The sequence below is a fragment of the Haliaeetus albicilla genome, chromosome 1 (assembly GCF_947461875.1).
Source record: "Haliaeetus albicilla chromosome 1, bHalAlb1.1, whole genome shotgun sequence".
Taxonomy (NCBI): domain Eukaryota; kingdom Metazoa; phylum Chordata; class Aves; order Accipitriformes; family Accipitridae; genus Haliaeetus; species Haliaeetus albicilla.
In genome coordinates, this window is record NC_091483.1 from 76242418 (window position 1) to 76269144 (window position 26727).

Sequence of the window (26727 nt, forward strand, 5' to 3'; positions counted from 1 at the left end):
AACAGATTGGTTCATGCTTTAACTTATTAACGTGTTCTTATCTTTGCTATAAAAATGTATATAATCAAGAGAGATTTCTTGGTGATGGAGTGGATTTGTGAAAACATCCGCATAATGTTTTTCCACTTGCTTTCAGCCCCGCTCTTGGATTTGCTGGCTGAGACAATGTTTGGAGTAAAGTCACATGATCAATCTGCATTTTCTTGCAGTCTTCCTGAGCTGTTGCACCACTCCTTTTCATGCTAGGTATTCTGTTGATCTATAGATCTAAGCTCCTTCTTTTAAGGGTAATAAATCAAAATTATACAGTGTTTAGGATTTCAGTCAGAGAGATTATGTCAGAATTAGAACATTCCTGAGTGAAGGTCATATAAATCAATCCTTCAGTTATTCCATTTTCAGTTTCATTATAATGAACAGTACCCTGCTTGCAGTGAGAAAGCTTATGGTGCTAGAATACTGATAAGATGATATTGCATTCAGAGTACATTTTCTGCTATTGGATGAAATCTGCAATGCGATATATGGCATATATGCAAGGGTCTGTGTTGAAAAGCCTTGAAATTGTCAAATTATAACATTCTATGGATGAGGTTGGTTTGCAAAATCACTGAATCATCTTTATTGCAGAAAGAATTTTAATGAACAAAGTAATAACAAAGGTCTTGTAGTAGAAATGTAAAAAAAAAAAAACATATCACACTTTCAAAGCTTTCATATTAAACAAGTGAATGGTATATTGTTGTGCATTCTTAACACTGGGGTGTAATTTTTACCTGCGTAGTAGTGCCTAACAATTAACATCACTTTTCATACTTAAAATACTTGACAAGTGATGTCGCTCATAATAACATAATGTAGCTAAGTAGCCATTTTAATTGCTTGTGAAATTGTAACACTGAGAAGTAAGGAATTTGGTATTGGGATCAGACTGATGGGATTTGGTGTATGCTGCTGATTATTCAGGTTGTTATCTAAATTCCTTGATCATTCACACATACAACCTCTAAATACTTCCTAATATATACATTGAACCAGTGCTCGCAGGACAGTATAAAGCAAATATTACTCTTTGAACGCACTCCTACTCACTTTACCCTGGGGAAACAGCTAAACCATGTGTATCTGTAGTCATTTATTTACTATACACAGCCCTCCACTGACATGCCAACATACCAGGGCCTGTATATTCCAGCCTATTTGCTCGCTTACTTCCCTTTCACTGACTCTGCTCTTCCCACCAGCTTCCCCCTGGGTTAGGCATATTTGGTTACCACTCAACCCTGACTTGCATGTGGCTTACTCCAGTTTCTGTGCACCCCTGCCCTGCGCAGAGGCGCAGCTGGAGGCTGCAGGGAGGAGGAGGAGGAGGAGGAGGAGGAGTTGGAGCTCTCCAGGGTTCTGCTCAACCTGAGGTGCAAGGATTTGGGGAGAAATACCTCAGATCTGCCCTTTGATCCAGCCAGCCTGAATCAGCTTGCAGAAATGAGGACATGCCCAATGGCTGTAGAGGGCAAGTAATGCATTGGACTGGTAAAGTCTCTCCATTGCAAGGTTAAAGATGGAAACAGGAGTTCTGGCAACTCCCTATCTACCTGCCTGCAGTGTCACGTTCTGAGTAGTGCCCTGACTGTGGAGCTTGCAGTCCTCCACGTCATGTTTCTGGAAGGTTAGTAGACCAGTGGAGGTGGGAACAATGGTTGCACTGGAGGAGACAGTTGAGGAGGAGGCGGCAGACTTTCGGGAGCAACGGTGAAGTTGTGAGCTCACCAGAAGTGGGCCTGCAGCTGATGGATTCAGTTTCTCAGGGTCCATGCGGGAGTGATCTCATGGTGCTGGGAATTGCAGTGTAGTCCTGAAGCAAGGTGGAGCATAGTTTTTAAACAAAATTTTTAACAGGAATTTTTAAGGAGGTGACAAATATGATCTTTCTGGTTGTACTGGAAATCTAACAGCACACCTTTTTATTGGCAGCTTCAGCTGGGACGTTTGAAAAAGTCGGCCTCTCCGTGCTACCTGATAGATTGACCTTGACTTAGGCTATGCAGTCGGGGAAAACATTTGCAGAGTTTTTACACTGCACTGAGCCTGCTGTTCTAGAGTGTAAGAACTGAGGGATGACAAGCTTAAGACAAAGCACAAGGACCACAAAGACTGGTGATGATAACCATGTGAAAAATAGAGGAACCAGAAGGGATGGGGGAAAGATAAAGGGGCACAATAAGAAGTGCACCGGGATACTATGCAGCTCTTCAGGAAACAATCACAGATGTTAAGCAGCTCATTAGGGAGGAACAAATCTCTCCAAACCATAATACCAGACCTGGCCAACTACAGTGTGAATGCGAGCGTGAGTACATAAGCGTGGGTTGTGTGTGCCTCTGCAGTGCGGAGGCTTGAAGGCAGGTTTGCCACAAGCACACATGCACATGAGCTGGGACACAGCAATATACAAGTAACCTTGGTGACAGAGGCAAGACTGAAACACGCAGATTCATAGCTCCCAGCTCTGTGCTCAGACCACTAGACTACCTTCTGTGTTTCTTTATCAGCAGCGATGAAATACCACAGTCACTGCTGCAGGCAGAGTAGGCTAATGGCAGGAACACTCTATGCTTGCCCTATTTCTCATACCCTTTCCCTAAGCACTCATTTCTGACTATGACCAGAGATTGGATAAAGGGACTCACAGGCCCTTGGTTTAGCCCAGTGCAGTCGTTCTAGTTTCTGTAATGCCAAATGAAGCCCTGATCCAACCTAAATAAAGAACAGGATGTGGCACTGTAAGTTTCTTTGTTTACAGCATCTTAATAAATTCTAGAACAAATGTACTCAATTTAGAAGCAAAAGAACATTTTCTTACTGTCAGCTCTACAAGCTGGTCTTGAAAGCTGATAGTACGTGGGTTCTTTTTGTCCTGTATATCAATGCAAGTAAAACTCTGGAGACAAAATCCGTAAATTTCTTCTGCAGTACCTTCTCCTGGCCTCGACATCCTGTCTCGGCGCCATCTGCCATTCCTACCTTCAGCAGGTTTATGGAACGTCTCAGCTGAATAAAAATATGTTGTTACTGATATAGGAGAAGGATTGGAATTCATTCCATCTTTATTACAGTGAAATGAAATTAGTTATGTTGACATCTCAGTTATAAAGGGAGCAAAAACTGCAGTATTTTTCTACCCATGTAAGTAAAATAACTCTTCTGATAATCCTGATATGCTGTATAGCAAAATTATTTTTGTACGATGCTGTTTCACAAAATAATGTAAATACATGGGTTGCGTAGTTGTTAGTAGGAGCAGATTTTGCTCAGAACAAATAATCCATGATCTTACTTAGTTTCAGTTAAATTTCAGTTTATCTTCATTTCATTCATTCTCCTTGTGATACTTAAGTTTGCCATAATAAAGACTCTGTTGGGATTCTAATTATTGACTTTTGAGGAAGACCATTACCACCGTGAATTGAGAAAAACATCAGTGCCTCAAGGAACCTGGAAAATACTTGGACTGGAACTAAATGTCTTTCCTGTTGTTTTATTTAGATAATTCAAAGTTTTAAACAGAAAGATAACAGATAATGATTAATATGAAGCCTACTATAACTCAAGAAATGTATTACTATCAATGCCTGACCTAAAAATTTCTTTCAACCAGATCTGTCATTTTTCATTTGGACAATATTGGCTTGTTCATCTTGTTTTTTGAAATGTGCTTAACCAGACAAAAAAAATCAGAGCAGTCAGAAAGGAAACACCTTTGAGATTCATCCCTAATATATTTCCATTAATCTCAGTGGACTAACAGCAATAGTGTCTAGCCTATATGCTCTGCAAAGGAGAGAAATGCAGTTCCATAGACAAAAGGCATGGTCTGGTTAAATCAATTTCTATAGCATCTTGTCTCGACATATTTGAGAGCACTATCTTTCTCAATTAACGTCAGCTCTGCTCTGGGAATACTCTTTGGTAGTTAACCGTTGCTGTTAGAGAGCTAACTTTAGATGTAACACAGCTGGCTTATGTATTTTGCTGTTAATATTTTCAGTAATGGAACAACAAAAGCAAAGCGAACAAACTATTAAGCAGAATGCAGAAGATTTTCCACCTAAATAAATCAACTTTAAGGATGAGAAAACCCAACTGTAAATTTCTTTTGATTGACTCCGGATAGAAAAAATAAATTACAAACCTCAGGAAACCATTGAAAGTAGGTCTTAAGGTTTTCTTTTTCCCAGATTTCTAAGTCTCCAGCGCACTGAGGGTTGCACATATACCTTTGTGCAAACACCACCAATCTGTAGAATATTTCATTTAAAATTCATTCTTGGGCAGCTTCTTTACTTTCATTTCCACTTACATCAAAGTCAAATAGAAAACCCTCAAGCAGCCCAACTCCTCACATAGCACAAGAATGGAGGAAGAGCAGACATGATGTTTAGAGGGTATCAAGAAAACACAATGTATTTGTGAGAAAGATCACAGAGGAAAGAAGAAAGCAAACTGAAGAAAGAAGGTAATGGAAAGCAAGTGCAAGGCAAGTTTTTAATGCATGTCTCCTCATGGCTTTCATGGGTAATTACCCACTAGAGGGAGATAGACTGTAACTTGTTGCCAGGTGGATTATGGCAGAAGTTGGACTTTGTAAAGTTCAAAGAGGAAACACTGTGGTAAGAAAGCCAAAGAAGATGTTGAGTTCCCTACCCTGGTAGAGTTTTGTGCTGCAAAGTTCTGTGGAAGTTACCAACTGGACTGAAAACCTTTCCCTTCCTGACCTGGCTTTCATTTCACTTTTATGCAAAAAATCCCCACCTCCGTCAACCTGTTTGTTCTTCTGTTGGTGGCAGCAGCACCTGGAGTTGTAAGGATGGCAGAAACAGTGTTGTGCTTGTCTAGGACTAACTGAACTGCCATAGCCCCCCCAGCATGGGGCGAGCCATGCACACCTCAAGTCAAGTACCTTGAGACCCACCAACAGTGACCCTTCAGTCCACCTCAAACACCTCCTTGGTTCCAGTTAAGGACATGCATCCTACAGTTTCAATTAGCTGCCTAGGGGTAATCATTTATGGTCTCTTATTCTCACCTTTATTTGTGCAGAATGGAGAAGGATTTTAAAATTCAAAGCAGGCTCAGGCGTGTCCTTTCCTTAGGGGAAGCCAAGAAGGGAAGTAGTAATGGATGCTTAGAATTGGAAACAAGGCATAGGAAAAGTAGCTCTTACCTGCTTGTGTCATTCCTGGTTCTGAAAACCAGCAGTTTAGGAACTTCCTAACTTCCGAACCAGACACTGTATCTAGATGAGCATGTGTCAGAGACTTCGTTAAGCCTAGCTCCCTCGAATCTTGTCTATTTTCTTTTTGAACCTATGTATTTATATTTTGGGGTTTTAGAACATCTTGTGGCAACGAGTTCATATGAAAATGTATCTCCTTCTGTTCTTTTTAAAAGCCTGCTCCCGGATAAACTGATTGAATTAATATGGTATCATGAGCAGTGATAATAACCATTTTCTATTCACTTTCCTCCCACCTTCATTATTTTCCAGACCTCTGTGTATCCCCTTCCTGCTGCAGTAGAGAATGAAAACCCCAGTCTGGCTCCTGTTTATACTAGGATTTTTGAACGATATGAAGGGTTTTCAGAGTCAAGCTATTAGCAGTGACAACAGTCTTAACTCTAACCTTGCCTCTCTGCGTAAGAACTGTTGGATAAATAAGAACATAATGCAAACTCGGAAAAGATGCATAATTATTTCCACACAGGAAGTTTGCAGTTGATAGTTCAGTGTCACAGATAGAAATGACTAGTCTAACGTGCTGTGAACTAAATCAGAGCCAAAGCAATTATCTAATGCCTGTGAACCCTCAGGGTCAACTATACTCTCTGCTACCATGTGTAATGCCAGAAAAGTTCATTGACAAATACCAGCCATCAAAACCACTTCTTCCTCCCAAACTCCATGTCACTAGTTTCCAAAGTGGCCTGTGGTTATATCCTGCTCACCTTCAAATTCCCTCAAAAATAGTACAGGGGTTCTGGGCACTACTGTTTCAACAACTCTGGTTTAAGGATTACTAAAAACGTTGCATGACTCCAATTGTCAGTACCCCGATATGATCCTTAACACAAACCAGGTTAAGGTAAATGTAAAATAGCGTTATTTGCAAAAATCCAAATATAAGCAACACATTTGCATTGCTTATCCAAAGCAATACACGGAAATGAAAAGAAATGGGGTATACAGGACATTTGCAGACCTGGAAGAGCAGCTGGCTGTGCTCTGTGAGAAAACTAGGCACAGGTGCTGGGATTGAGCCCAGGGCCCTGATTCCCAGCTGGCACGCTGAAAGAGGCTTCCCGCTCAGGGAGAGTTAGATGTCTGTTCCTTGGGAGGAGAGGCCTCGGAAAGGGGAGGAGGTTGTTCCCTTGGCATGACAGGAAAGCACTGCTGGCTGAGCCAAAGGGGAATGGACTCTTTTTGTTGATATCTGTTGGGTGTATTTCCTCTTTTGGCTGTTGGATTAGCGACTAAAAAAGAAAATGATCGATGTATGTTGTATTGGAATGAGTGGGGGGCTTGTCACCCTGGCTGATGAGCCATCTGGATGGCTTACTTTTACCTGTTTCTCAGATTAGTCCCAATGAGTTCCTCTCGCTCTATCCACATATACCTCGCTAGCCACACTTTACACACTCACATAACCAGGATTAAAGCATGTAATGTGTTACTGAAAAAATAACTAATCCCTTTAAGGTAACAGGACGTTTGGGGGTGAATGCCTCCTAAGTCTGTCTCTAGGGGATACTATAATGGTAATAAAGTGAATAGAGGCCTAAGACAGGCAGGAGAGAGGTTGCTGATTACATGGGAAAGCCCAGACAAAGCGTCTTCTGTTTCTGATGTCTGAAATTCAGCCACATAAGAAAAAGGCAGGATACTGGCAAAGCACTACTGGGATGTACTTGTGCTGATGGCTCTTTGTTATTTTTTTATAGCTTCACATCACATTTTACCAGGTATTTCCCCTCAAGATTCTCATATACACCTACAAATCAGTCTAAACCAAGTGTTGTCAACAGAGCTGCTGCTTCACTTGCCTTGGAGGGTTGCCATTCTTTCTGTGTCACAAGAACAAAGATAAAAATGTTAATTTTTAGCCCTTTCCAACACTTCTATGATATTATCTGGCAAGCACCAGGATTTGACTTTACAAATACATAACTGCACTTGTTCCTTTACCACTCTGTCTGTGAATGTCACTGATAGCAAAGGGACATGACATGCATATGCATGCGTAGGATTGGGGCCCAACAGCTTAGGTCCTGCTGAGGTCAAGGCACAGACATCCAGACAAACATTGATTTAGAAAATTTACAGTATAGAGGACGGTTGTAGAAAGGGAAAGCGCACTGACCATTCCAAAGGAACCAACTCCTTTTTTAAATCTCTTAATCTGCTTTTCATTATCTCTGTGGGGAGGCCTCTTGAGAAAAGCAGTTCTTTGACTTGAATAAAGGAGGGGCTGTGGGCTTGCATGCTGGAATGGGGAGGTCATTGTACGGCAGCACGGAAGATGGGAGTGTGAGTCAGGTCAAGGAGAACAGGATAAAAAAGTGTGAGATCTGTGCTGCAGGCTTGGTCTGGATTATGTAAGGTAGAAAGTTTAAAGCTGGAACATAAACAAGAGAGAGCAATTCAAAGGTTGGAAAGATATATTCTGGTAGGGTCATTCAGGCTTATTGTTAGGGAAAAATATGGGCCAGGACTGATAACATCATCAGCAAAACCAGCAAGAAAGAGGTAACAACAGCTGAGGCTCAAGAGCGCTAAATTCTGCACAGGAATTTTAAGCATCAGGCTTCAGCAAATCAACCTATCTGTCATCGATATCTTTCTTATCTGTTCTTGTAAAGGAAATGCTTAGTTCTGCTTCCCTCCTTAGAGGCAGACAAAGCCCGAATATGCCTGGGGGACAATGGGACTACATAGCATTTTGCCTGCTACCAAGTCATACAGCTGTGTGCATGTGCTGGCTATAATCCTCTCTCCTCTGAACCAGTGCTTATCACAAGCAGCCTCAGCCTTGCCAAATTGCTAAAGAAAGTTATGTTATTGCCACTAAAATGGCCCTTGGAAGCAGCCCATTTTTCTCTTTTTTAGAATACAAAGGTAAAAATTATCCTAAAATGGTGTGCTGACCTTCTGCTGTTTCTTTAATGGACACAAACGGAAAGGTATCTCTGGTTTGCAGGGACCTCCTATTTTTCCAGCACTCCTATAATACTGGCTGACTTCACCAGGAATTTGGAGATATATAAGGAGTGCAGGGTCAGGTCTACAAAATCCGGGATGGGGTGGGGGAGGGTTGCATGCGCTTCTTGTCTTGCTTCTCGATGGGTTTAAAAAAGCAGAGGTGGCAGATTTAGGGCTTTTATTGACATTAACACAACATTTGGTGTTTTCTTAGAGACCTAACTTTGGGAGGCAGATGATGGCATAAGATTGTTGGCTTTCTGTGTTTCTAACTGCAGACAGAAACCTGCAAACCTTACAGACTTGAAAAAACCCTGGAGGCAAAGAATAACTCCAAATACATATTTTTAAAGCCTGTCATTCATAAAATCAAATTGACGCATTTGGAGGCATAACAGGTTATCTTAAATACAGAATTGGTTAATTTTGCAGCAAAATCTCAGACTTTCTCATATCAGCTGGACCTAACAGGTGCATTTTTAATGCTAGTGACTGCTTTTGTCCTTTTCTTTTCCCTCCGTATTTCTCAAGGTCTAAATCGGTTTACTCATTATAGCTACGTTCTTCCCTTTTTGCTATGTGTATAGCCTGAACACCACCTGCCCTCCCGCCTCTGCCTGATCCTGCCTTGGCCAGAACCTTCTAGCTTTTTCCCCATGCCCTCCTCCAGTCCTGTAGACAGCAGCGCCCCAAAACGCTGCTTTGTGTGATGATGATGATGATGATGATGATGATGCATCTTTTCCCCTTGTTTGTTTCACATAAGCTCCATCTGCTGGTTAAAACTAGAATCTGTGTGATTTTCACTATGAAGTGCAAACGCTACTTTTTCCTCAATTTGAAAGATTTTCAAAATTATCTGTTTGTCCTCTCCCAGCTGTGTTCTCCTCATCTGCCTGCATGTCAAATTTAATGAATGACAACCTAATATGTTATTTTGTATTGCTAATTTGGGTCAAGCCCATGCAATCTTTTAAAACACCACTTTTTGACTAGAATTTGAGCAGGTAATTATCCTTGGATCTGGAATGACTGTTTACAGCACATTATTACTGTCAAGGAAATCTCTTGAGTAGCTTTTCGCTGCATTGTTTGAAAAGGCACCCAAGACAGATTGTTTCTGTGCTGTTGCTAATGTGTAGCCACTGCTGCTTTTTTTTGGCACATTACAGACAGGAGTGAACTTCTGACCTGTACGCACATACAGAGCAAGTCTGTAATCCAGCGACCACTTGAACTTTTACCTTTGGGCTCTAACTTTTACAGAGCAAAAGGCTTCAATATCCCCCAGGTCTCTCCTAGAAATCTGTGATGATGAATGGGAGTATTTTTTAAAGAACTACTAATAATCTGTTGGTTTTCTCCCTCGGGTGGAAACTTAATGCAACTTGCTACACAGTAATGTCTTTTTCCCCCCCACCCATTCTTCAGATTTACTCTGAACAGTGGTGAATAAAGATGAGGTTAATCCCATATTGTTAAACCTATTCAAGGAGACAACCTGGGGATTGCCATGGAAACAGATTCTACAGACTAAAAGCGTAATCCTACTTTTAAATACTGTATATGGACCTGTACCACTTCGTAGCTTATAGAATTACACTGTGTACACAAACGTGATGTTGCAGCAGAGAAATGGCAAACCTGTCTCCCGTCTCATCGCATACTAAACATGCTCCCAACCTCCTCCTGCTTACAGCCCAGAGCAGCAGGGATTGCACCTCCTTCCCCTCCACGCACTGAATCTTACCTCCCCAGTCCCTTGCTGCCAGCTCGGCTTGTCATCTGGGTGTAAGGGGGGACAGAGGCCGTGCCTGTGTAATGAACGTGGTGGTTCTGGCAGGGGTGTCTTAGATTTGGTATTGCTACACAGCCACTTTCACAAGCTATAGGGCAACTGACCACGTGTGTGAAGCTGGGAGTGGGGGTCCTGTTATCCATCCTCCAAAAAATCAGTAGGATCTAGGAAGTTTTTCCCAGGACATGTTCTCAGGGAAGGGGTGACAACCGTGGTGAGCATGGAGGGGTGCCCCCTCCAACTGTGCAGGTACTTTTGGCAGGCCACAGAGAAATCCTGCTCCCCATGCGCATCTGCCTACCACCTACGAGAGTTGTTGGATGGTGAAGAGGGAAGGGGTAAGGGACAACAGCAGATAAAAATTTCATATAACTATTTACTATGCCTGTGAAGTAGAGGTTTTCTGCAAGAGAATGCTGCATATATAGCTAGTTACCTTACAGTTTTGCTCTCTGTTCATATGGACATTTGCCCCCCTATTTCGACAGATCTCTAAACTTCCTCAATGAGAATTATAAGTTCATCTGCTCCTTTTTCATGTCTATGCAAGTAATGCACAGACATAGCCATATTCTGTGCTTTTATAGGTCTTAACACATATACCTCTTTTAGACAAGCAAAACATTCTTGCTTTTTTCGTATCACTGGGCTGTGCTCATATATCAGTAAAACACATATTTTGATATTGCCACAGCCTATAACAGGAATCACAATTTCCTGTTATTTGGAGTTTTTTTGTAATTGTTTAGACAACTCTCACCTTGCTTTTGCTTCTGTTTAACATTCAGGGGAAAAAAATTTCATGTTTAATACTAAATAATCTTAATTTTGTTTAAATATTACATTTATTTTAATCACTCTCACATCCTTATTAAATATTACATTTAATCATTCTCACATCCTTATTAAATCCATCTAGAAAGAAGGGTTTGTATTTCTTCCTTTTACTCTCTCACCCTATTCCTGCTAGAAAACACACTTTTCAACAAGATGGCTGACAACTTTTCCAAACAACATGGTTGCTTTAAGAACCAGGTCTAAAATGGCTGTAGCAGCTTAAGTTTTTTAAAAATAAAACCCTAGTGAAACTATATGTATCATGTTTTATTCTGGGGATGAGTGTTTTCTTTCTGAACTCATAGGCTGTTGGTCTGGATGGAGTGAAAGATGTTTTTCTTTAAAACAAAAACTGACTTGCATGGAAGGCCCACGTATCACCTACAGTCACTGGGCCTTTTCATGTGGCAGCAATTCATACGACTACTTGAAAATTATTAATACTTCATCTTTTCTTAAGCGTTATTTCGCAATGCTTGGTAAATGCACAAAATCAATGAGTATTTTGAAACTGTATCCATTTAGGAAATTTTCAGACTGTATTATCATTCCTTTTCATATATGGTAGAAAACCACGTAACTTCCAGGTATAAACAAATCTGGAACAAAAGACTGTACAAAAACATAACGGATTCAGCTCTGAAAAGGCTCATGCATCTACATTGTCTGCCACCCTGAATACTAATGAATTTAATGAAACTATTGAAAGACTGGTTACTTGTCTGCATAAATGTATTGAGACCTCTGTAATCATCTGTTTGCTGTCTGAAATCTCTTGTCAATAGTTTAATGACTTCAGAGCATATTATTCTTCTTGTATAGGCTTCATATAATGTTTCTACATAATTAAGCAGCTTTGTTAGAGGAACTGCCATTAGTTGCCCCATTTCATTTGGTTTTGTTATCAGCCAACCAGAAAGAAAAAAGAATAACAAGAGAAGGCTACAAACCTAGTCTAGTGAGAGAAATGTGTAGATTGGGAAGATTTTTGTGGTGGTGGTGTTGTTTGTATTTTTTTAAGATTGCCATATTAACATAAAGCACTATTGTTAAGTTGCATATTTGAAATAATTTTAACCATTTAAATGCACTAAATATTTAAATACTCATAAAGCAAACGCAGCTGGCTAAAAATCTTGCAATGCATTTGGGAGCCAAACATTTTAAAAGCAGCTCTAATAATAAGTACATAAAGAACAACACTAATTAATTTTTTAATAATCAGTAAACAACACTAGTCTTTCTGTAGCCAACACAGGCAAAAGATGTGAGAAGAGCGGGTCTTGATTTTTTTTAAAGATTCAGTCAATTTAATATTCCATCTTCACATATTCTTTTGAATAAAAATTATTAGTATAAATTTAATCTGAATTTTTCATACTTAGGAGAAACCCAGAGGATTTTCTTTAAATACATAAAATTAAAAAGGAATTAAAATATTACTAATTAATTTCCTGCCTTTGCCAAGTCTCAAGCATGAAAGGATGCCTGCAGACACATTTGCTTTTTCCTGGTATGAGACACTGTTTCAGTCATGTTTTGGGTCAAACCTGACACTTGTGCTACCTTTACATATAAAGTTAAATAGCACCTGTTTTGTTTGGGGCTTAGGCAGGTGTATAGGTGAACAAGTGCCTGGCATTATAAATAACCTGTGAAATATACGAGGTCTGAAACGACAGTATCCTTGTCACTCTTGAGCCCTGTCCTTGAGGCAGCCATCTTGTTGACAGGGGGTGTCAGCCATCTTGTTGAAAAACAGTTCCAGCAGCTTTTCCCCCATTTTTTAGAACAAGGAAGGCATTAACACCCAAACCTCATATATGTAGTTGTTAAAATTTCACTATTCTCAGATTAAATTATAATTTCTGCAGTTTGATTCTGGTTATTCCCTGCATCTGTCTATACAGTTAAAAACCAAGCAAAATTAATGGTACTATTTAATACTGTATTTATTAACCAAGTATTGAAACATTTGCCAAAAGATCCTAATGCTGGTCAGGAGGAGACTGATATTTGAAGAATAATGCGCTACCTGTAGCCCAACTATTAACCAGCACTAGCGAAGCACATCCGTCGGTTGCCTAACGGATGAGCTATTTTATATCAGAAGCATCTTGGCTCCACAAGAAAGGTGTTTTTTCTGTCACATCCCGAGATCCACAAGCAACACGCGTGCACGCAGCGAAGCAACTGCTGCCAAGCGGTGCTCAACACCGGCAGAAACACCAGGTTTTGGCCCCAAAGGCGGGGGAACGTCGTCGCAGGCGCGCTCTGGTATCGGTGTACTGCTGTACTCGGGGCTACGGTTACGTGCTCGTTGGCCACACCGGCCTAAACCGCTCAGGACGGCTTTCGTGAGGCACCAGCGCCCTCCCCTTCGGCAGCCATCCCTCAGCGCACACGGCCGGCCTGACCTTGCCGCCGCGGCGGGCGATGAGGGGGCTGCCAGCCACGGCCCCGCCGCACGCGGTTTACCGCGGTCCCCTCGGGTGAACGAACCCCGCGCTGCCTCCGGGGCGGCTCACGCGGCCCTCTGCAGCCCCGACCCCCGGTGCCGGCAGCAGGTCCCCGGCAACCTGCCCGCCCTCCGCTCCCCTGCTACCGGCTGCCGGAGCCGAGAAACGCCGACCCGCGGGCGGCGTGCCTACACCTCCCAGCATGCCCCGCGCCGCCCCGTCGTCCGAGCCCCTCGGCCAGCGTCATGCCGCCACCCCCTAGGACTACAGGTCCCGGCATGCTGCGCGCCCCGCGCCCGCAGGCGGCTTACCGTGCGCCCCCGAGGACTACACTTCCCGGCGTGCCCAGCTCCGCGGGGGGCGGCGCTATGCAAATGCAGCCGGCGGCGGCGGCTCGGCGCTCCTGGGCGTGTGGGGATCGCAGCGCCGGGGCCCGGGCGGCGGGACATGAGCAGGCCGGCAGCCCGCCGCCGCCGCCGCTAGCCCGCTGCCGCCGCCCAGCCGCGCGCGAGCGCCAAGATGGCGTCCATGCTGCTACAGACCTGCGGCCGGCGGGCCTGCCGCCTGCCCCGAGCGCTCCGCCGCCAGCCCCAGCCGGGTGAGGCTCCCCGCGGGCCGTCAGGCGGTTCCGGCGGCGAGGAGGGAAGCGCAGCCGCCCCGCGGCCCCGGCCCGGCCTTGGGGTGGGGTGCGGTGCGGCCGCGCTGCCGCCCGGCCCGCGAGGCCTGTGCTGCCGGCGGCGCTGAAGGGCCTGGGGCGGGAGGAGGGGGAAGGGAGGGAGGGCGGAGGCGGCGACGACGTCTGGGGGCTCCCGGTGTGGGCGGAGAGGTCGTTGCGGGAGGGAAGGGCCGCGGCGGGGCCGAGGCTGGCTCCCCGCCGTCCTCCGGAGCCGGCGAGCCGGGGCTGGGCACGGCGCTTCTCCCCTGCCGCCCTCGGCCGCCTCCCGCTGCGCCTTCTGGCGGGGAGCGGCTGTGGGCTGGGCGGCGGGGCCCTCGCTCCCCGGCGGCTCGTCTCTTGGCGTTCGCTTCGCTGCCAGGGTGGTTTGCGGGGATGCTTTCCCCTCACGGTAGTTAGGACACATGCGCCTCTTAAGCGCCAGCGGGCCGAGGAAGCAAAAAACGTGGGGTTTGTTAAGGTACAGGAGCGCGTCACCACGCTTCAGCCCTGCCTGCCTTGTGCTCGGTGTAGCTTGGCCGTGGAGTCGTGTTGTCACTAGTTAAACGCTGCTCGGTACCCTTTAAGAAAGTACAAGAGGTTATTTTCTTAGGCTACATTAGGAAGGAAATGTAGATTTGCCTTTTTCCAGGCGGCTTTGAAAGCTTGGGAAAACAAAAAGGAAACGCAGTGTGTGATACTGTTTTCATTAATAATCAAGATAATTTGGCAGTTTAAGTATCTTTGGGTGGTGAAATTTAATGACATGAAACAGCTGATAAACTTGTGACGTACATGAGGCCTGTGGTTTCTTTCTACCTCTGTGAGTTGGAAGGGCAGGGGTTTGGTGAGGAATGAGCGAAAGCTTAACAGGCAGTGGTTTGTCATTGACACTGAGCCCTGACTTGTCACTGAAGTGCTGTCAGTGAGAACAGGGTATCTGCACGTTCAGATTCTGGCAAACCTGATCAACCGTATGGATGCTTTTTCATTCTGATAAACAAGCTGTCGTCTTGGTTACCAGTAATCACTCAAGTGTCGTACCTTCTTCTAGTAAAGACATTTATTCTTGTAAAGACATTTATTTAGGTTGAGCTTGTACAGTGACCTGAACAAAAACCTGGGGTATCTTAGCCATCTAGTTTACTTAAAACAGGGAAGAAACACATCCGTGTACCTTCAAATTAGATGGGAGCTTTGATTCTTCTTGTGGCATAGCATAAGAAGAAATGCTAATGATTGCTATAGTTTTGCATGTTATAAATCTTACCCCACGTGAAAATTCTCATTTGCTGAAATACTGTGATAGAATCAAATAATTTGTGTGCTGTGATGCACTATGCTTATACTTGGAGTGTTAATCTATTATGAACACATTATTGTAAGGTGTCATTTTTTTGTATAGTGTTTTGCTTTACTTAGCTCATCTTCTTTGCTTTACGTGTAAGTAGTCTAAGATTAAGTTAAAGCTAAGTGCTTCTAAGAATCCTAAATGTTCTTCCTGTGAAGATCAGGCTGTTAAGCACTGCAGGCTTATGCTTCTGTAGGGACTTACTTCATGTTAGCCTTTTCTTTTGAAAAACTCTAAACATAGTAACAGTATGCAGCTATTCTACATTTAAAACTTCATTAAATTTAAAAATAAAGATTCTCATGACTTCTTCTCCGTGAGGAATATGTTAACATACAGCTTTCCTGGCACTGCTGCCTTTTTTACTTTTAAACCAAGTAATCCTAATCCAGGTTTCTTAAATGAAGAGTGTTGAGTATGGTAAGCTACATTCACCTTGTTCAGACACTTCTGGATGTCTGCATTATCCTAGAAGCAAGGAGTATGGACTTTGCTCCTTTCTGAAGAAATTATGTATTTGATTTCAGGGCTGGCTTGCTCTTAGGTATGTGGTTAGAACAGACACTGCAAAACATAAAGAGCTCTTGTCAGAACTGACAAAGTTGAAATTAACAGTTATTCTGCAGAATCTTTTGGTGAAATGATGTTTCTGTGTGCCTGTTCACACTCTGAATGGCTGTATGACAAGAAGTGTTTGAATCGGCATGTTTTCTTACGGTAGCCTTTGGAATTTCGTTCTTTGGCCCCTTCCTTAGCATTAATGAGTCTGGTTTGGAAAAAAAAATAAAGGTAAGTGAAATGAAAGTGTGTTGCTGTTAGAGTTTTATCTAAGAAACTCCAAGCCAGTTTTGACTTCCAGATCACCCCTCTTTGTTCTAGGGGCACCTATCCATAACAGGTAATGTCCTGCACTAGCAGGACTCTCTTTTTTGGCACATTTGGGCTTTGTGTGCTTCCTGGCACTCAGGTGAGAGAAACAGATGACCATCCTGCAACTTATCCCTTGAGACTTTGGGTACTGCTCTGCTTTGCTCAGCTGTTACTTAAACTCAGGGACATCCTTCTGAGATGGCTAGTCTCTTGGGTCAAGAAATTCAGCTACTGATCTTTCTGTAAATGTTGGAGAGTATCGGAATGCCTTCACAGATTCTCAGGGCTTGATTTTTGAGCCAGAAAGAGACAGTTTTTTCCCCTGGCTCTACTTGCAGTGGCAGTGAGTACCTGTTAGAGTTTGATATAACGTGAGATGGGTAAATCCTTTTCCTTTGACTTGATAATGCCATAGCTTTTGCTGTAATGATATCAAAGCCCACTTAGCATGGGATATCCCTTGATTATTGAGATTTTTCTTTGATAAGTTAACTTACCTTTTTTTTTTCCCCCTCATCCCCCTTCCCATACCTTCTGATTGCCCCACCTGATTTTGGAGGTATCTCTTTTCCTCTGATAATTAGGATATTTTGTTGGGGAAGGCTTTTGTTGATCAGCGTTGGGCACTGTGTATGCAGTGTCTGCTTCAGGATCTGTCATAGGCTATCTCTTAGCTTTGATGGTGGAAAAGTTTACCCCTAACCTCTAAAATAACCTTTCTATCCTGCTGTCTCTTAGGATTGACCAGAAAGAGTAGGTTCCAGGTAGGAGAAACAAACCACAGCACGCCTACTCCATCCAGCCTTCCATTTGTGTTTTGGTTACAGTGAATTCTGAAAAGATTGGCCAAAAAGAGTGAAGGCATTTGGAGCCTTGTTCATACGATCTTCCTTTGTTCTGTCCAAGAGTCTTTTTGCACTTGGTATTGGTTAGCTAATTGAGTTATTGCAGTTAGGTATCGATACAAGATTGTTTAAAATTTTTTTTTAAATTGCTTTAGGGAGATTCTTTTCTAGTGGGCTCGGGGATGATTTTCAGTGATTGTAGATTGCATACAGCCACTAGGTAGCATTTTATGTAGCTGATGGTGCTTCCATGGTGTTGGATGGTCGGAAGGTTTTCAAGCATGGTCCTTTATGGAAGATGTGAACTGACTTAGATAATTTGTCATTCAATGGTCTCCTCTATTTATTTCCAGAATGGATGCTGCTTGTCTCTGTACCTGGGTAAAGGATGCCTGTATATAGGTGCCAGTCCTCCTTGTGGACTTTATTAGTTATTATTAGGACTAATTCTGAGTTAGCGTTTCAAACAAAATTCATTTTGCAGAACACAGCATTTGCTGGAAAGCTAACCTTTCATATTCTTTGGATCAGTCTCTTGCCCTTCAAGACAATTTGTATCCTTTGCAGTGGGATCCAGGGGTAGAGCTATTTTTACCAGGTGCTAATCAAAATGGACAGCAATGTACTGAAATGGTGCTGTGGTTCTACCTCTCTAGTGAAGTGTGTCTAGGTTCCTACTCACGTTTTATTTGTTGTGCTTAAAAAAAACCATTTTCATCTTAGACACCAGGCAAGTGCTCCATTTGGATCATCTAATACTGTGTTGTCAGGCAGCCATTCAAAAACTACATTTGCTTTCAGTGAAGTTTTTCTGCCATATAGTTGCTTGTCCGAGGGACTTGGAAACCTGTCTTCAGGCAATTGAACAACTGCAAGCAGTACCTCACACGTCCACGGAGTTCGACTGTATGCATGGACAGTTTGCTTGAGTGCTTATGGAGGTGTCAGCTGTGTTACAGAATTGCTCCCCACCTGTTTTGTCTTTTTTTTATCCTATAAATTGGGATTACAGGTTGAGATAAATAAGAACAAGGCATGTGCTTTGACTCATGTTGGAAGAGGATGAGGTATTCGGGCTTCAGTACTTCACATGGTTATTGTCAAAGCAAAGAAATTTTCGGTCTTGGCTGTTTGTGATGCACAATCATCCAAAACGTGAATGTGCTTACAAACAGTGCACCATAAGGAAGTTGCTGTTAAGCAGCATCTTTTTTGTGCTTTCAGTAGTAGCTATTCCTAAGTAAAGGTCAGTCTTTTAAATCACGTATTTTTGTACAATTCACTATACGGATAAATGTCTTTCTGAATTTCAGAATTAATGCTAATTATTGGTATTTTTCTAGGTAACTTGGGAGATCGGGCATGTCTTAGCTGTACATCCCTGAGGCTGGCAAACAAAATGTGAGTAAATATGAACTTTTTTCCTAAACTTAAAACCGTAGAAAACTATCATAGAATATGGGTTTAAATCTTCTAGACCAAGTGTGAAAATAGTAGCTTCAGCTTGTGTTATTGACAGATCAAAGGAAGTCTGAGTATTATTACTCTCTTCACCTGCTTGTTTGTGTGTGGAAGAAAGTGAGATCTTCCTTTTTTCACCCACTTCCTCCCTCTTTGTTATGATGTGAAAGCAATAGAATATTAATCTTGTTCTTGAGTGATTCCAGGTGATATCATGGGCTTCTGGCATACTTTCTCTGTGGAGTTCCATAGAGTAAATGTTCAGTCATAGCTAGCTTGAAAAACATAGTTGGCAGTTAGGGATGTAGATCATTCAGAGATCATCATGCAGATACAGAGTTGTATCTTTATTAAACCAAAGTAGTTTACTGTATGTTACAGCCTTGGGTGAGACTCTGCTAGGAGGTAGTGTCCTCTTCTGAAAATGAATCCAGTTGCTCTGTGCTTTTATGGAACTTAAGGAGTTGGATGTTGGCAGAATCCATTCTCTGTTCCTGACTTGGCTGACAAGGCATACTGGTGGATATGAATTACCTAACGCCTTTCCTTGGAATGTTAAAATATGTATTCTCTAGTTATTTATAGTCTGACTGCTCAGGAAACCATGACTGTTCTTCAATTTCCTAAGTTTCCATTTTAATGTAAGGATATGTCTCTAGACATAACCCCCTAATATGAAACAAAGTAATTCCTTTCTTTTTAAAGTCATGTTAGTTCTAGACCACTTACTGTATAATTAGTTGTGAGAGTTTTTTAATACATAAAGCATTTTCAAATCTCTGTTTGCTTTTTAGTAGATTATTAGATGGGTCCTCTCTCTTGGAAAATTGGAAACTTACAGTTTGAAGTCTGTTATATGAGCAGCTGAATATTGGGACAGAAATTCTTGGGGTTTTTTTTGAGAAGTTTTTTTTTTACCAAAAGCTTCTGTTAACATAATGTTTCTGTTTAAAATAAAACAACTGGTGCCCGCACCCCAGATGACCCAGATCCAAAACCAAGGGACTCTAATGATACAAGTACTGAGTACAGCTTACGATAGAAGTTCTGTGTCTGACATCCTGCAAGTGAAAGTGTGTTCAGAGAGGCATATTTCTTGTGAAAATTTTTTTCCCTGCAGACTCCGAACCAGTTCTGCTGGCAGAGCTCCCTTCCTTTCTGCATGCAGAAGCATGTAGATGGATGTGACTGGAACTTGGTCTGTAGGCTTGGAGCTCTGCTTTTGGGAAATGACTTAGAGTCAGGATGGATTAATCTATGCAAGTGTTTTAATCTGTTTTTTGAATATGTACTTATTTTCTTAAAGGAACCGTAATTCTCATTAGTTAATATCTGTGCAAGTGTGTAGTTTTCTAGCTAATCAAGGAAATGTTTTGTGTAGCTGTGTATGTTTTGGCAGTCATCTGACTATTGAATGGTCAGATGCTTAAAATTTTAGTTTAAGCTAGAAATTAATAATGCATCTTTAAAAAGTAATAATTTAGTCAATTGTTTTGTACAAGGCTCTATTTGAATAACATTAAATAGATAAAATCATTAAAGTAATTTAAATTCATTGGATGCATGTGATGATTAAGTTTAAAAAGTACTTCTGGCTGAAAACTGAGTGAGTGAGGTTAATACTTGTAAGTGTTCAATAAACTTTTTTTTCCTTAAAGTGTTATTCAGAGCTGTAGAGCCACTTGCACCTCTTTTGTGTTCACTGACTGAAGACAAATACACGTTCAGATTTTGTTTTGATAGTACAAGGGCCCAGTGAAGAAACACCCCAATCATTTCTGTCCTGTAGATGACTTAATGTTGGCATTTCAGTTTGAGGGACAACTAGTGGAACTCATTTATATAAAATATTGTATCTACTATTTTAATTTTGTCATACCCTTTTATAAAAGTGTGTACAATCCTACTAGCATATAATGAGTAGTTCTTCTGTGTGTATAGTGAGTGTTTGGGGTGTTTGAGCAATGCTTTCCTTCTAACTTCAGGTTATGTTTAATTAAAGAAAAGAACAAAATTCTGAATAAGGTAGAAGAGTATTGGTTCTGTCTGTCCCAGCTCAGCACCACGATGGAAGTTTGTGCAAAATTTTCTGTTGAAAAAGGAAAACTAGATGCATGGAGATAGTAAATGAAGAACTCTAATGAAATCGGATTTCTCTGATACTAATTCTCTTCCTCTAACTCAGCACCTATCCCAAGTCTACAATTTCTGTTTTTTTTCCTTGAGGGTTTTGTTCAAACAGGAAAAGTAATAGAAGGGGCTTTATGTTACTTCTGGATTTACAGATTTATTTTCAAATATAGTTTTCTAAATGGAAAGCACTTCTGGCTGTTACTATTCATTTAATTGGAGTAAAATAAGCCACCTTTTCCAAATTATTTAATGGAAGACTCCTTGCAGGTTATTTTTTTGTCGTGAAGTAAAGCCAAGCATTCTTTTCAGGTATAGACATTGATCGTGAGAGTCAAAAGTTTGGTGGTTTTTTTTCTTAAATATGTGGTAGATATTTCTCAAATGATGCCTTTTATAAATACATACATTTAAAGCTATACAAATATATATAAATAGCGTATGATCTATTGCTAATTCTTGAATGCTCTTTTCTTTTGAAGGACTGTACACTTTAAATATTGCACTAGTGTCCCTCCTGTTTACGCATACTCCAGAAAAGATCACTATTGTTGTTGGACTAAAGGATCTGAACAAATACACTTTCCTCTTCAGAGCTCTTCTGGCTCGTGGACGCCACTAGCAACAATGGGTATTTTAGGTCCCCAGTATCTTCCAGTTAGATGGTGGCATTCTTCACATCCCCTTCAAGATGACTCCATAGTTGAAAAGTCACTGAAGTCCTTAAAGGACAAAAACAAGAAGTTGGAAGAAGGAGGTCCTGTATATAGTCCAACAGAAGTGGAAGTTGTGAAAAAATCTATTGGACAGAGGATTGTGGATGAACTGAAGCACTATTACCATGGTTTTCGATTACTGTGGATTGACACAAAAATAGCTGCAAGGATGCTCTGGCGAATACTTCATGGAAACACTTTGTCTCGTCGAGAACGGAGACAGGTACTGAGTAAATACCAATGTTGTTTGAGTATCCTTAGCGATTGCTCCATTTTATTTGAAGCGAGTTGGTCTTCTGTTCACAGAATTAAAATTGCTAGGTGTATTTCCCTCCTCCTCCCTATGTGGACACTAAAAATTTTGGATATGACTCTGAAACATTTTAGTCTTGTTCCCATTATTGAAGATAAATTTGGTATTTTCTAGTTGGAACAGCAGAGGATTCTTCTGTTTTGTCATGTGGACAGCAGTTGTGGTTTGTTCTCAAGTTCCCATCCATGTGCTACATGTGTGTACATGGTCACTTCCTCTGCTTTTTCACTCCAGCTGGAAAAATAGAGGGAAAACACTTTTAGTAAAGGTTGGATTGGTGCCAATTCTGTTGTATGGTTTGGTTTTCGTTTTTTTTAAACAGAAGAAAAGCTGCAGGCTGAAATGTATGATTGATAATCAGATATAAGTACTTTCTCAGTTGTAAATATATTTGTGAGATAATTTTAGTTCAAATAAGATAATTTGAGGAAAGTTTTTGGTTTATACTTTCATTTTTCTTTATGGCATGTAGCTTACGTTTATGGAACTGTAAAAAGGCAACTGATAATTTTAAAGAAAAGAGAAGGGGGATGGAGATGAAATCTGGAGTGCAAAATGAGAGTGCTTTCAAATTAGGATAACACATGCATTTGAATAGTAATTTCAGTTTGTGGATGAAGTAAATGTACTTATTCAACTAGAATTAAAAGATATATGGCTATTTAAAAACATTTGACGTGAGCTCTTATATGGAAAGACTGCAAAATAATAAGCTGTTTCAAAACTGGTATAGTTAAAAAAATTTTTTTTGAAAGAATGCATTGCTACTCAACATCACCAGTTCATTAGCAATATATCAAACATGCTGATTTAATAGTTCTCATTTTACTGTTTTTAAAGACAAGTTGTTTAAGAATTTTATACAGATAAAATGTTCAAGTCTATCTTCCTGCCTTTTTTTTCTTAAAAAAAGGCATTTCAGATGTTGCTGAAAAAAAATGTGCTGGAAGAAATGTTGGAAAGTGAAAAGTGTATGTACTGTGGCAGCAGGAGTGAGTAGTGCTGCTTGCAATCGCGGTCCGGTTCTCTGCAGTTTGTACACTGTACATGCAATGTGTTAGGTTCACATCTCTGGCTTCAAAAATTTTGTTAAATTATCAAAAAAATGAATATTTGCTCATTGTTTTAATAATTTCCTGATAAATTAGGTACATCGTTGAACATTTTCATGTGTAATTAATGAACATCACATCTTAATGCAGTATGCAAAAGTTTTTTTTCCTGTATTTGCAAGGTTAGCCAAATAACAAAAATTGTTAAATGCCCATGTAGCGGTTTTCATCTCTGATTACATTTGGTCTCTTTCTACAAGAGCACTGATTGATGGTATTTGGTCTCAGCATCTTCATGCTACTTATTTTTGCCCTCTTCCTTCTGCTGGTACAAGAGTATGTTTGGCAGCTGATCCAGCTGAAACGTTGCTCAGCAATAAATATAACAGTCTGTGCTGACGTAGGAGAGGGGATTATGTAGTGCCAAGAAAGAGTAACTGAGGATAGGGGGGAATGAGTACTGCAGGACTTCTTGAAGTAGCAGTTCTGGCTTGTGCTGGCTTATTGAGAGCTTTGGGAAACTTGGAAAACCATGTGAGACAAATTAATTCATGGTTTGAAACTGAATCGGAAATCCTCCAGAGGGCGAGATTGGAACCATTGGTTTTCCTGCCTGTTTCATGTTCACTGAGCATACTTCTGAGAAATTAAACAAACAACAGTACAATATGGATATCATGGAAATATTTCTGCTGAAGAATCAGGACTGTACTCTATCTAGAAGGCATGAACGTTTAGTAGTAATACGTTATCTTTGGAAACATGCATTATTCCATCAATAGAGAGATTTATTCACTTGATTACGCTTTAGTTTCATCATCTAGTGATGATAGAGCTGTCTTTCTCATATTTATGTAGTGGTCTGGCATTTGGCCTCCCTGAATTCTTTTTTTTTGTGCAGATGTGTGATTTCAGTATCAATTCCTGTATTTTAAATAAACTAGAAATTTATTGTGCAGGTATAAATTAGTGTTTACATTGATGTAGCCTGTCTCTTACCTAATGATGTGTGTGTGTATGTATGCATGCAATCCGGTGTAGATGATGTAGAGAAAATAGTTTTAAGAACTACGGTAATGTTATTTTCTCAATCTAGGTTTTGTGTTTTCTTTATATGGAGGTAGAGAACATCCTGTCTCTTGAATTGAGTCATGGTAGGCTTAGAACCCAGGGTCAGTGGAAAGCAAACCAGCCTACAGCTGAAGAACCCTTTACATATGCTTTTTTTAAACCTTATTTTAAGTTTGTTTAAACACAGTTCATTTTTTGTCCGTTCAGCCTTAAATTGTAGTATACTACTGATTTAAAGAAGTCTTAAAGCTTTGATGCCAGATTAGCTACAACTTTGCAGAAGTTGGTCCTGAACTTTAAAAAAAAAAAAAAAAAAAAAGTAGTACATACTGCTTTAAATTTATTAAACTGTATATGAACTGACAGTCTAGAGAAATCTTATCTTCACGCAGGCTGACAAATGAGTTATTTCTGCCTGCCCTTTCCTTCCTCTTTGGAGGCAATTATGGAAGGATATCCAAGTAATCTAACCACATTAACAAGCAATTGCAGCATGGCTAATGCAAGGAAGCTATTGCTTATGTAAACCAAAAGTTGGTTCCAAAATTCTGCTTCTACAGTTGCTGGTAGGGTTTGGATTCAACAGGATCAGGATCACGTATCTACGCTTAGAAGAAAAGGCAGGAAGAAGTAAAACATAGGAGATATGATACTGCTGTTAAAAACTAATTGCTGTAGTGCTGCCGCCTACTGCTGGATGATTCAGGTCATGGAAGTGAGATGGCGAACACTACGGAATTTGTGGCAAGTGTATCAGCTTTACAAATTCTTTAATCCTGCAGAGGAGGGAAAAGCGGAATACATGAAACTGTGGCAGCAGATGCAGAGTAGTCACAAGTTTTTCATGCTGTGCTGCCAAATAACATGCGTGTAATCATGCACCATTGTATTAGGTTCCTGTGCAAAGTTGTTTTCCTTGAGTTAGTGGAGGGTGCAGTTTCGTGATTTATGTAAGCTGTTCCAGGACAGTAGTGCTGCTGTGAAAAAGGCCAGTCCCGCTTGGTGCATAAACCAAATTTTCCAACTCCCCCTGCCCCTTCTGATTAGTACTGATCCTTTTTCTCTTGTCTGTGTATGTATTTATGGGTTAGGTTTAGCTGGATCAGTCGTGTACCTTCACATTGTGATTGCTAGTGCACCTTCATGACTTTTTATACATTGTCTCAGGTTAGCATTAGGTTAGCTTAATCTGGTTGTAAAACTGCTTCTGTAGATACGGATTTTGCCATGTACAAATACTTGCATGCAATGTCTAAAAACAGATACTGGGTAAAAATAGGAACTCTGTTCCGCACTCTATATAAATTTTTGAGGTTTTTTTTTCAGGGAAAATATCTTGTTCTGACTTCTGAAATTTTTTTCCAAACTTTCTTACATCTTTTTGAACTCCTAGTAGTCATTTATCTTCTATTGTTGGAATGAATGGAAAAATCTTTGAGCCTGTAAACAATGGACCAAAGCATCCCTTCTGGGAAACTGAATTTTTTATATACAAAGAAAAATGTTGAGCATTGGATCTGTGGAGTTTGTGCATTCCTCAAACAGTATTGAAGATTTTGGCTGGTTTTATGCTAAGAAAATTGTTTGAAGTTTTACTGGTTTTGTATTCTAGCAAAGCAGTCCTAGCGACATGCAATTTACACTGGTTGTTGCTGCTGTTCCCCTGGATTCACGGGAGGTGTGGGGAGGGGATGGAGGGGGAAGCATGTGTTTACTTCTGTAAGAGCATTTATGTTGCCAGTTTTTGCTAGTCATAGCTGTGTTTATCAAATCATGTTGTTGAAAGACACTACCGTGGCAGTAGTGTACCATAGTGTACATCTGACCTTCAGTCTCTGATTTAGGAACTGACAATATTCCTAATAACCAGCTTTGTAAAATGAGGTAGAGTCAAACAATATCTGCACTCGCCAATATAAACCAAGTTATTAAGCTTCCAACAAGTACTGAAAGATTCAGTTATAGACTGTACAGCCTAATGTATACATTTGTGGGTGTACAGAAATGAGAAGGACAATATTTGTTTTATGCAGTTCAAGATTCGGTAACTAATGCATCGGCCTGCTTCAGAGGATTACTGGTCTAGAAAAGCAGTGATTTAAAAAAAAAAAAAAAAAAAAAAAAATCTACCAAGCTGGGCTCATTACCCTGGATTTAAATGTACATTACAATTGTTATAAGGCAGAGGGGGAGGGAGCTTTCATTTTATTCTTGATTACTTAGTCCATAGTAGCTCATGCATGTAAGAAGTGGTGGAGCACAAATAAAGATGAATAAAAGAAGTTAAGCAGCTTTAACGACAACAAATGACCACCTCCTGTTTTCAGGTGCTTTTAAGAGGTTTAAATGAGATACTTGTTCAATAATCCTATTGAGACACAGTGAGGCTTTTGAAGTACTTTCTATAGTGTTGAAAACTGGTGAAACTCTGGCACTCTAGTATAGAGCAACTTGAAGAAAAAGATACTAAAACCTGACTTTATCACATCCTTTTTCTGTCTTATTTTAAAATTCCTTTGTAGCAAATATATATATGTGAGCATAAGTGATAATGTGCATGATCATATCAAGTATTTTTTAAATAAATATTTAAAATTTTGCTTATCAATAAATTTCTTTTTTTTTTTTTTCTTCCAGTTTCTTCGAATATGTGCCGATCTTTTCCGTTTGGTCCCTTTCCTAGTTTTTCTTGTTGTCCCATTTATGGAATTTTTGCTTCCAGTAGCTCTTAAGTTGTTCCCTAATATGCTTCCCTCTACATTTGAGACAAAGTCTAAAAAGGTAAGCAGGTCTGAATATATAATCCAGCAATACATTTTGAAAAAATTAGAACTTTACTTGGTAAAGAAAGAAACTAGAAAAATTCTAAAAAGAAGATTTTTTTTTTTTTTTTTTTGGTATTAGGGGAATGCTTT

At 40.7% G+C, this 26727-nt stretch overlaps 2 protein-coding genes across 2 annotated transcripts in view; one reads left to right on the plus strand and one right to left on the minus strand.

The window, feature by feature from the left end:
* Positions 1-13803, minus strand: part of NSD2 (nuclear receptor binding SET domain protein 2) — a 105345-nt gene extending 91542 nt beyond the window's left edge. Inside the window, exon 1 of the mRNA XM_069795402.1 lies at positions 13663-13803. The gene's annotated coding sequence lies outside the window, so the exon portion shown is untranslated. The remainder of the gene's footprint in view (positions 1-13662) is intronic.
* A 7-nt stretch (positions 13804-13810) lies between these two features.
* The window catches only part of LETM1 (leucine zipper and EF-hand containing transmembrane protein 1), a 31413-nt gene continuing 18496 nt past the window's right edge, over positions 13811-26727 (plus strand). Inside the window, exons 1-4 of the mRNA XM_069795440.1 lie at positions 13811-13949; positions 18413-18470; positions 21143-21599; positions 26450-26593. Coding sequence (XP_069651541.1) covers positions 13871-13949; positions 18413-18470; positions 21143-21599; positions 26450-26593 — 738 coding nt within the window. The 5' untranslated portion in view covers positions 13811-13870. The remainder of the gene's footprint in view (positions 13950-18412; positions 18471-21142; positions 21600-26449; positions 26594-26727) is intronic.